Here is an 11,770-nt window from a genome sequence, read left to right on the forward strand (position 1 = left end):
GTCTCTGTGGAGCACAGTCTCTGTGGAGCACCGTCTCTGTGGAGCACCGTCTCTGTGGAGCACGGCCTCTGTGGAGCACCGTCTCTGTGGAGCACCGTCTCTGTGGAGCACGGTCTCTCTGTTTTGGACCTGCTCCTTTTCCAGAGCTGTTAGTGTTGTAGGTTCCTTCCTTTGGGGTGTCAGGGGTGAAGGGTTTTCCTCAGATGAAGAAATTTTCATGTTGATGTGAAATATCAATAATAACGCTAATTACAACCGGCCGCAGGTGTGGCTGGGCCTGTCCTGACTCACCTAGTGCCTCTCCTGTTCTCAGATGGTGTCTGAGCTAAGAGATCATCTATTGAGACACCTGCAGGGTGTAGAAAGGAAGAAGATCGAACAGATAGTTCTGGACTACGTTTCAAAACAGGTCGGTTCTACCTTTTTTTCCTAATTTCAGCCCTCCCCTTAGCCCCATGTCTAGTTCTCAAGATGTCAGCCGGTGAGGCCATTGGTTGTTTAATGTGTGCGTGTTTATGTGTTTGTGTGTGTGTGTGTGCATCTGTGCAGTGGGGGATGGGAGTGCCCATAGGCGTGTGGAGGCCAGAGGTTGGCTTAACCACCCTCCATCACTCTCCACTTCAGTTTTGGAGACAGGCTCTCTCCCTGGCCCTGGATGGCATTAGTGCAGCTGGCTGGCCAGCCATGGATTCCAGGAATCTACTTGTCTCTGCCCCTTCCATTATGAAAGCCAGGTTCCCTGCTTGACTTTTTATGTGGTGTTGAGGCTGCACCTCAGGCCCTTGTTTTGCGTAGTTGGCAGTTTAGTGACTGAGACTGTGTCTCCCCAGCACCCTTGTCCCCCACTTTGCTTTTCAGCTTAGGTTTTGGAGATTTCCATCTTCAGCCTGGTATATTTGATGCTATAGATTGAAAGGAGGGCAAAAGGAACAGCAAACAAAGAAAACTTGTTGAGGAAGGCAGCTTTCTGTCCTGCTTCAACTAGCTGTCCTGTGTTCATGGAAGCATACAACAATAAGACCAGGGTAGCTACCAAGTGGCTACTTCTCATTTGGCCACTTCCACTTCTTTATTAAACAATAAGTCTTGATTTCCATAATGAAGTTTTATACAGATATGAGAGAGCTTGCACTTTAAATCTTAATTGGCTCCCAAAGCCAAACTTAGCTAGCTTCCAGCTCAGCTCTCCGTCCCCCACTACATCTGCCACTGAGATGGTAGCTCATTGCCTGTTCGCCATGCATTGAGGTGGCATTATTCAAATTAATGACACCTGTTCATATGTAGATGCAAATGATGTTCTGAGACTGGATTTCAGCCATATTTGCTTTTTCACAAAGCACCGAGACTGAAGTCTGGTCCTGTAGAACCTAGAAATAATAACGCTTGACAAATCAAAGTATTCAACGACAAAGAGAAAGAAGGTCCCATGATTTTCCCAAGTTTGGGTAAGACCGGCCTACAAATGGGAGTGAGCTTTATAATATTAATATACTAGAAAAGGCTGGATGTTGTTACATAATGATATTTATGGTTGGAGTGTCCAGGCTTCTCTGACTGCCTCTCAGTAGAATGGCAGTGAAATGCCCTTTAATAATAAGGTGTTGACCTGCCCGCTCCACATTGACAGAATGTTTTCAGTCATCCATCTGACTTGAAAGATGAAAGTCCTCTCTGTTCTTTTGGTCACCTTTAGTTTTTAGAACAAAGTCAGTTCTGAAGCAGTCTAGTAAGCAATCATGTTGATGAGAGCAGATACACAAGGTAGAGGTGGCTTCCTGGGGTCTATAGTCTTTAGGAATGAGCAGGAATTACTTGCATGAAACCATGTCAAGCCAGCAAGACTTTGTTGCACACATGGGTCATTTTCAGAATTGCTGGTTACCCAGACGTAGCTCCTCCCCACAAACAGCCTTGCCTGCTTATGCCACATGGCCAGCTATAGCCATGCCTTTGGTGATCATACGGAGTTGTACATAGTGGCAGTGAGGGATTTGTTTCTCCACACCAGGTGACAGGCACCAGGTGCCTTTCAGCTCAGGATGTGAGACTGGAGCCTTCTTGAAGCTTAAGGGCATTGGCTTAAAGAGCCTGTCATACTGAGGGTTTTCTTTTGAAGCCACCACCAACAAAGCTGGTGTTGGTGCCCATCTCTCCACGCCGGTTTTCTCTTTTCTCTCAGGAGACTTCCTCTTGGTGTGTCTGGCGTCTGTGTCGTTTGTATTTCCTTAGCAAGGGACTGTGTACAGAGGAGCTTAACTTTAGCTCTCCAGCCCTCATCTGAGCCTCTCTGCTTTATTCTCTTTTCTCCTCGTGGAATCTCAATGATGTCTGTGGCATGCTCTGCAGACGTCTGATGTTCATTTCGTGGTGTGATGACCGCAGCAGAGCCATTGGGAACAGCTTTCGGAGCACGAAGATGCTCCCAGAGCTGTGTCTGAGAGGTTGGTCACACCTCTTTCTGTTGACTTGAAGTCCCCCCTTCTACAGTGCTAAGAACGTCCACTCTATCATCCTTTCTCACTCGGCTTCACCGACTTCATCACACGCGGGTTTTCACGCGGGGTTGTGCCGACTCCTAGAGCCAAGAGGCCTAGAAATGATGCCTGTGTTGACCCAGAAACACCATGCCCCTGACTTACCCAACTTGCCCAGCTGCAACCAGCCATGCCTCCACTGCCTGGTTAAAGAGGGTGGCCAGGCAGTCTTTCTGGAAATACGCTCAAGGAAGTTGGCACAGAGCTTGATGATGTTGTCCGCACGTGACTTGCATTCAGCAGAGAACCCTGTATCCCGGAGGCTATGCACGAAACTCCTTTCTGTCCTGCCTCCTGCTCTTACCCTGTGTGTGGGTACCCTGGTCCATGATGGACAGCTGTGTGGAGACTGCCCTACCACGGACAAACGTGTACAATTAGACTAGGTTTCTAGATAAAGCCCTAAGACCAACCAGGCATCTGGCTTGGGTGATGCAGAGTTGTTTGTTGAGCACTGGCTCCAGGAAGTGACGTAACTAACACATACAACAACCCTGTGAAAGCACTTCCTTTAGTCTCACAGAAGAAGACACTGAGATTTGAGAGATTTGAGAGGATGGGTAACTTGCCAGGGAGACACAGTTCCACAGAACCTGGCCCTGAGGTCATATCTCCCCACAGCTCATGTACACGACTCCATGCCCCTCTCCCATCTTTCTTCGCTCAGCTCTCAGCCCTGGAAGTGTAGCAGGCTGACAGCTGTGCCATTGGCATTTGACCTTCACCAATGGGTGAGGGTCCGTATGGATGATGGAGCCGGCTAGCTTCTCAGGGGAGCATTGCCAGCACAGACAGAGGGTACTCTGTTACAGTCGGGGCACATTTCCAGGCATTCCCTTCTGGATCCCAGTGTCTCGGAACTGATTTCAGAAAGGCTTGTTGTATGGTGTGCCCAGCCGCAGCCCAAGGGCCAGCTGCCTTGGATGTGCAGCCAGAGCTGCGGGGGCACAGCCGGGAGGGCGTTGAAGGAAGGGATGCAGGCTGTGGGTCACGAGTCCTCTTTCCTTCTAGCTGAATCTCATTTGGTGCATGCTGGAGACCAGCTGGAGGAAACACAGTGCACGTCCTTGGGTTCTCCACCTGTACGCAAGTATTTCTCAATCTCCTCGATCTTGGTGTGCAAGTCTGAAGCGGTGCTCACCAGCCCCACCACCACCACCTCTTAGTTTTATACTCAGAATTCAACGTTACTTCCGCTGTTCTTTATGGCATGAGGTTGATGAGAAGGGAGAGACACGTGAACCTACTACTTCTAAGAAGGGAAATTTCAATTAGTGTAATTTATAATTTGTGAGCACACTGAGGACGGTGTGCGAGTCTGTGCTTTAGGCTGTTGGTCAGTCTCTCATTCCTGAGGCTTTTCATGGGGTACAGCATTTCATAGGAATCTCTGTATGTGGTACTCAGAGCCACTACTCGAGACTGAAGGGCACGTGGTTGACTTACTACTGTGTTGTGTTTACCCAGCAATAACCATGGTAGCGCTGCACACTTTGAAGTCTTTCACCTCATGACCAGGATTTTGGATGCCACAAGCAGCCTGTGCGTCCCCCTACCTCCTGGTGAGTTTGGCTCTTTGGTTGTCGGGTCATAATAAAGTTGTTTCTCACGTGGTCTCCAGAGAGTAGCGCCCTGAGTTTCAAGATGGCTCCCGAGTGTCCGCAGCCGGCTCTGGTGGAGGATAGCCTTAAGGTTGGTCTCCATTGGCCAGACCTCCTGCAACTGCTAACTCTACCATCGCTGCCTCTAGGGAGCGTTTGCATTCCGTTCTCGTGTGCACGTCTAGCTGAACTTGCACCAACGGTGCCCCTGCAGGGAACTTGCTCCGGTGGCTTCTCCTGCTTTCCTCTGTGGAGAGACCTGAGGGTAAACACAAAGGAGGGAGAGGTCTGGCTTGGTGTCAAGGACCAGGCTGGCCCTGAAGCGCTTCAGATTCTCAGAGAAGCCCTAAGCAGGCTTCAAAGATACCCTCAGCATGTGTGTGTACAGTTATTCATATAAGTGGTCCTTAGGTCAGTCCCTGAATGTGTGGAGTAGCTATTTCCCGCCAGGTCACGGACAAGAAATGAAAGCAGTTACAAACAGTAGTGGGAGTGGAGCAGGGTGATGTTTACGTAAGTCAGAGCACAATAAAAGAAACGCACAAGCTTCTGTTTGCCACAAACGTCCACCTTGCGTTGACTTTGTCTCCTTTACCGTAGGAAGAGTTCTAGCACATAATCAACTCTAACTCTTTAAATGTGCAGTACAGTAGCATCTGCAGGCACAGTGTTATGTAGTAGCTCTCCAGGGATTTCTCAGCTCACAAACAACCTCTTTTCACATTTCCATGGACAGCAACCTCCCTTCCCATGTCCCGGCCTGGGCCACCACCTTTCTGTTGTTTCTCTGACTCTACTGTAGACCAGTCTTATAAAGAGACTCATGTAATATTTGTCTCGTCTGTGGCTGGCTTCTTTTAACCTCTGTAGTGCCCTCTAGATCCACTCATTTGTCATGGATGGCAGAATTTCTTCCTTTTTGAAGCTGAGTAAAACATACATGTTTATGTATGTTTATGTATGTATGTTTATGTGAAACTGAGTATTACATGTTTGTGTAATTTCCATGTTATTTGCCTGTTTATCAATGCACATTTGTGTATCTTGGCTAGTGTGACCAGTTCAATGAACATTAGTGTACACATCTTTTTAAATACCTCACCTTTAATTTTTTGGGTGCTCAGAGGTTATGGGATCAATGCTGGTTCCATTTTCAGCTTCTTTGAGGGGGTTCATGCCGTCTCTCATAGTGACTGCACCGAGTTAGAGTCCACCAGCAGTCCTCAAGGGTTCAAGTTTCTCCACACTCTCCCGACACATACCCCTGTTATGGATGCTCAGAGGTGGGAGGTGATACCAGTGTGGTTTTCATTTGTATTTCACTGGTTAGAGATACTATCTCTCTATGGAATTCTTGACTAGTTGTATGGCTTCTTTAGTGACGGGGGGGGGGGAGGGAAGAACAACTCTGTCTAGATCTCCTATGTGTTTAATAACATCCATTGTCATCTTGCTACTGACTTGTTTTATTATTTGTATGTTCTGGATATCAGCCCCTTATTAGATTTCTGGTTACAAATATTTTCTTTCTCATCTTGTTGCCTGCCTTTACACTCTGTTACCTTCCTTGCTTTCCTTCACCCCGAGCCCCTCAACCCCATCCCCCCCCCGCCCCATTGCAGGCTCAGGCAGCTCAGGGTGACTGCAAACTTTCACAGCCAAGGCCTTGAACCCCAGATTCTCTTGCTGCTACTCCGAGTGCTGGGATTGCAGGTGTGATTCAGCACACCATTCCTGGCTTCTCCTTGTCTGTTAAATGCCATGTTCTTTAGATGATAAGGGAAGAGAGGGTAAAGTGACACTGTGTGTGTGTGCATGCATGCGTGTGCACGTGTGTGTGTGTACAAGGGGTCAATACGTGCATATGTATAATAAGGGTGCTTGCTTTTCAGGTCTGCAGGACTAGGGAGATTGTTTGAGTTTCAAGAGTCAGACATTTAAGTGAAAGGAAAGAGTGACGAAGTAGCAAGTAGAGTTTTGTTTTAGGTTTTTTGTTTTTGATTTTTTTTTGTTCCCTCCCCCCCCAGACAAGGTGCCTGTCCTAGAACTAGCTCTTGTAGACCAGGCTGGCCTTGAACTCACAGAGAGCCACCTGCCTCTGCCTCCCACTTTGGCTCTTGTCTTGTTTGTTCTGCTATTTCTCCCCTGAGCTACAGCAAGACCAGCTGCCCTGGAGCGATGAGGATTCCTGGGATGAACTGGTGGCTAAATTCTAGCCCGTGTGCTCTGCTCAGATCTGGCCTACAGAGATGAGGCCATGAATAAGCCCCTGCCCTTGGGTCTGCGCCAGAGAAGCAGATGAAGGGCCATTTGGATGCTCAGAATTTATGCAGGATTCGAGAAGGAATTTTGAATCCCGGAATAGCATTTCTTGATGCTTTCTTAGGAATAATTTTTGACTTCATTATTCCGGGAAAGCATCCCCAAGCCTACACGGCAACATCAGCCTTGGTTAGTAATACTATAATGTGTTTTGGATTGGGGACTTAGTGAACTCAGTCTATTTTGGTTCATTCACATCTGCCCGAGGACAACATCTGCTCATCATCTGACCCCTGATGTTGCCAGGGATTAGGACGTCCCGCTGCTGGTGACTCACACATTTAGAGAGGAGATGCCGTTCTTTCTCAGAACCCAAACCCTGTCCCTACGCATCGTTTGTTCTGCCTTACGCACCCTTGTACGCACCCCCCCCACGCAGCCTCCCCGTACGCACAACCCCCCCCCCCGCACGCACCCCGAGAGCAGCTATGGTCCTTTGTCAGCCCCGCATCTTGTCGGTTGTGACCGTGGGACTCTCTGCCTGTGCTGGGTACAACTTGAGTCAGCTTGACATAAGCTACAGTCTGAGAGAAGGAAACCTCAACTTCTCAATTGAAGAATTACCTCCATAAGGTTGGGGCGTAGGCGAGCCTATAGGGCATTTTCTTCACTAGTGATCGATGGTAGGGTTTCACCCGTTGTGGGCGGAGCCATCCCTGCGCTGGTGGTCCTGGGTTCTATAAGAAAGCAGGCTGAGCAAGCAATGAGGAGCGAGCCAGTAGGTACTCCTCCTCTGTGGTCTCTGCATCAGCTCCTGCCTCCAGGTTCCTGCCCTGTGTGAGTTCCTGCCTCTATGGCAGGATGATGAGCTGTGATTTAGAAGGTGTTAGTGAAATACACTCTTTCCTCCCCAAGTTGCTTAGGTTCTGGTGTTTCACCACAGCCAGAAACCCTAGCTAGGACACTTCCCCTCGTCCTCATTGCCCCCCAGTGCCCCCAGTCCATCTCGTACATGTCCAGGCCATGGTGTTCCTATGGGTCCTAGGATAGTCTTGAGACGGTGCTCCTATCCATTCCTTGTCTGCTGGCATATTAATATTCCCAAAGTAAAATCCGGTTCATCTTTCATCATGCTCAGAGACCTTCAGTGACTCCTCAAAGGTTCCTGGATTGACAAATTTTTTTTGGTAGCATTGAGCATTGGGTCCTTGTTATGTGTACACATGCGTAGAACTGGTCACATGCAAACATGCGATTAATTTATGATGAACTTATCGCCAGCTCTACCAGACTGCAAACTGAACTAGAGTGGTGACGTCACTGTTTCGTCCTACTACGTCACTGTTACCCTACTACTGCTCCTGCTTGGGGGATGAGAGGGTGCTGACTACATTTGCTTCGTCCACACTTACCTGTCAATCATTGCTTTTGTCATCAGGTTCAACTCAGATGATCACGTCATGTTTCCGAGTGCACCCACGCTCTCTCACCTTAGGTCTGTCCGTATTGTTCTGTTAACTCAGCTCTGAGTTACTGAGGCAGCGTGATCCTCTGGTTAAGAACGGAAGCTACAATCCCACAGGCCATTTCAGGCTATTTCAACCTCTCGCTGGCTGTTTATAGGATACGGGGAAGTTTCTCGGCTCCTGTGAATCTCAGTTTTCTCATCTACGAAATGCGACTCTATTAATTGCGTCTGATAGTGTTGGGTGTGGAAGAGGTGAGCCCATGCTCACTCAGCGTGTGTCCAGTGCTAATCACGCTGTACCATGTGCTGGGCTCTGTATACTTACTCTCTTACTCTTAGTAGCCCACAAGGAAAGGTCGGTGGCTCCATTTTAGAGATGAAGGAAGGGAATTCAGAAAGACAAGTTACTTAGAGCTGGTTGCTCAAATACCGGCAGGATCCGGGGCACAGGTGCTCTGCTGCCTCTGGCCTTTTCCACACACCAAGTGAAGAGCTTTCCAAAGATCCCCAAGATGCCGACATTCCAGAGAGGGGTTCTCTTATTCCCACCGGGTCTGGAATCTCCTTCTACGTGTCTTGTATTTGTTCATTGTCATTGGTAGGGTGACTAGAGCACTGGGGTTGTGGCCCCACTCGGGACTTGGGCTTGAGAGAGAAGGAAAACAAACCTTCCCATCTACCGAATTATTACAGGGTGATGTCATCGACATGCCTTCTTTCTCTTCACTTTCAGAGAGTGGGCATGCAACCGTTGCCATCTGGTTCTAGGGTTTTTGTTTCTTTAACCCTTCAGCAGAATGGTCCCCATGCCAACAACGTTTCAGCATGGGTCTGTGGAGTCTGGAGCTCTGCTGTGAAGGACAGTGGAATAATTCTGAGCGGGAACCCTACAGCGAGTCCCCTGCACAGCGGCAATCCCACAGGAGGGGACCCAGGCCCTAAGCACAGAGCTTGGAGCTTCATTTACATGATTAACTCGCTCCCTCTGGAGCCTGAGGTGTTGGCTGCTCACCCCTGCTTCTGTTCCGCTCATCCCAGGTTTCCACTCTCTGCACACGCTCCTTGGGGTACACTGTCTCCCTTTGTACAACCTGCTGCACTACATCGATAACGGGGTGCTGCTACTCACGGAGACCGCGGTCACCAGGCTTATGAAGGGTAAGCAAGTCTGAGTTGACCACAGGAGGTTTCAGGGCTGACTTCTGGGCATGTGACATTCAATCTGGCTACACTCAGAGGGGCCCCACGCACAACTTAATGTTCTGCAGTAATATAGTGAAGTTGTTTGTGAGACAGGGTTTCTCTGTGCAGCCTTAGCTGTCCTGGAACTCTGTAGGCCAGGCAGGCCTCGAACTCAGAGATCCCCTTGTCTCTGCCTCCCAAGTGCTGGGATTAAAGCCGTGTGCTACCACCGCCTTGAAGGTCTTATTATTTGAGCGTCTGTCTGTTTTCCCCGTTTACTACAAATTCTTAGCACAGCCCGCTTCCTAGAACCTCCCTTCAGGCTAGTTGACAGTTCTTTGGCCCTTTGGGAGGCCCTGAAGAACTGAATCCATACGTTGTCTTTAGTTGTTTTTTTTTCTGTGTATAGAGTTTTTACTATGAAGAGACTATGTATATGAAGTTTCTTTATATGACGTTTTTACTATGGGAGACTCTGAATTTGTTTTTCAAGAAAGTATTGTGAATTACTTTCAACCAATTAATTTTGTCACCTTGAATTAGACTTGGAATGCATGAAAAACCAATGAGAGACACAGCGCTTGCATGAACCTGGGCGTTAAGGTCCACCTCGTAATCTTTCCCACGGAAGCCGTTCAGGCACGTGTGTGTTTTGCTAATGTTGTCAAAGCACCTGCCGTGTCCTTCAGCTGGCCTTGCGCTTTCAGTTAGGGGATGGAATTGCTCGGTGGCTGGCAGCCTGTTACAAAACAAAAGTCCCCATAACTCTGAGTCACAAGCAAAGCTTTCAGAACATCATTAACCATGAACTCAGGGCTGGGATGTCTCAGGAGGAAGCGTTCATGGTTTAAAATTCGCTGCGGTATTGAAATGGATATCTCTATCATATTTGTTAATCTCCAACTCTCTTGTAGATCTGGACAATTCAGAGAAGAACGAACAGCTAAAGTTCAGCATCATCGTGCGGCTCCCTCTGGTAATCCTAAAATTAATTTCCTCTCAAGCCTCGTCCACCCTCCTGCCATGTGTCTTGTAAGAAGACAGTTCCGTTGTAGGCGGAGGTCAATTGAGTGGACCCTCTTTTCAGCCTTTTCCGTGAGATTCCATCCACCCCCACCCTCTGCACAGCGGGTGCTTCTCGGGTTGGCTGCATTGGCAAGGTGGACGTGGAGCCTCTTAGGCAACCATGCTGATGTTTACACAGAGTCTGAGTGGGAGGCAGAGGGGAAACACGTGCCTTTGACATTGAAACTGATAAGGCTTTGAGCACAGGTGAGGCTGGGAGGTTCTGGAACGGTGTTTCCTCCTCCTCTTACATTTCTGAGCTCGGGCAGGCATTACCCAGCCAGAGGAAGAACAAAAGCACAGGAGGAAAACGTCAGGAAGGCACTCCTTGCTCTTTGGTGGGGTGTTAGCTCTCAGGGTCAGCAACATGAAATTCCACAGCAAGGTCTTTCGGCCCCCTCACTTTGCGAACTTCCTGACCCTAGAACCTGGCCAGTGTGCTGTTTACATACCAAGAGCACGGGCCCTCTGGCACTGGCCATCCTCTGCCCCGTGGATTTCTGGACCTGGTGGCTTTGCCTTGTCGCTGTCCTTCCTGTCACAGGCTTCCTGAGAACATAGTACCCACCTTTCCCCTGGCTCTGACTGGAACAGTCTTGATATTTAGTTTGGTCTTTTTTTGCCCCTATGAATTCAAGTATGTAAAGTTTCTGGGGCAGATAATAGAAGAGAGACCAACAAAAGCACACACATCACTGCTAGCTTCCTGTCAGAATGCCACTCAGGGTTGCTATACTCGTCTCCAGCTTGGAAGGATCACAGACCCAACATCATTCCAGGAAAAAAAAAAAAAAGGAAATTGGCAGCATAGCATTGATGCCAAAGTTGCTCTCCTCACGTTGAGGAAAGCTGAGGGAGGGTTTACGAACACTTCAGAAGCGTATCTCTTGAGCTTGGCCTTTCTCCAGCGGTCATGAGTCAGGGAGGTTCTACATCCCTTTGGGAATATCATGTAGAAGTCAGAAGCTGGTATGTGATCTGTTCCGTGCACTATGACCTACGCTCTCCTCTGTGATCTTCACCCGTACTCTAGTGTACCGGGCAGAAGGTCTTCCGGCTTTGGGACCATCCCATGAGCTCCAACATCATCTCCAGGAACCACGTGGCACAGATGCTCAGGAGCTACAAGAAAGAGGTGAGCCTCGGTGACGTCCAGACAGTGAGCGTTGCGTGGAGCCCACCTGCATGCCCCGATAGACGTGATTCTGTTTTCTATTGTTCTATTTAAAGCTGCATGTGTCTTCAAGAAGCGGTCCATATGTAGGGAGTGTATTCTCTTTCAGCCTCGAAACTCTATGATTGGCAAGTCATCCTTCTCAACAGAATTTCTGCCTCTGAACTACTTCGTTGACATTCTGGCAGGCCTGGAGTCCTCCCACCAAGGTAGTTCACTCCTCCGTCTAACTTAGGAGTTCCCTTGTCTTGTTGGTCATTCCCAAGTCACAGCTCGATCTGTTTCCTTCCCTAAATGCCATACAAGTCCGTACTAAAACTGATTTTCATTAGCGAGAATACCGTACTTCCTACATTACCCAAGGAATCCTTACCTTTGAAGATCAAAGGGGCTCGAGGTGTTTAGGGTCTGTTCTGCTTGATATGAATGTTCTTTAGTGCCAAGCTTTAATGAAATCAACACTCTTTTTTTTTTTTTTTTT

At 48.5% G+C, this 11,770-nt stretch overlaps 1 protein-coding gene across 1 annotated transcript in view; it reads left to right on the plus strand.

Annotated features, from left to right (window-relative positions):
• Gsap (gamma-secretase activating protein) overlaps positions 1–11,770 on the plus strand; it is an 81,306-nt gene that overhangs the window by 68,497 nt on the left and 1,039 nt on the right. The window contains exons 18-24 of the mRNA XM_026784650.1: positions 314–409; positions 3,549–3,619; positions 4,005–4,099; positions 8,907–9,026; positions 9,965–10,026; positions 11,149–11,250; positions 11,399–11,498. Of these exons, the coding sequence (XP_026640451.1) occupies positions 314–409; positions 3,549–3,619; positions 4,005–4,099; positions 8,907–9,026; positions 9,965–10,026; positions 11,149–11,250; positions 11,399–11,498 (646 nt within the window). The remainder of the gene's footprint in view (positions 1–313; positions 410–3,548; positions 3,620–4,004; positions 4,100–8,906; positions 9,027–9,964; positions 10,027–11,148; positions 11,251–11,398; positions 11,499–11,770) is intronic.

The sequence above is a fragment of the Microtus ochrogaster genome, chromosome 26 (genome assembly GCF_000317375.1).
Source record: "Microtus ochrogaster isolate Prairie Vole_2 chromosome 26, MicOch1.0, whole genome shotgun sequence".
NCBI classification, from domain to species: domain Eukaryota; kingdom Metazoa; phylum Chordata; class Mammalia; order Rodentia; family Cricetidae; genus Microtus; species Microtus ochrogaster.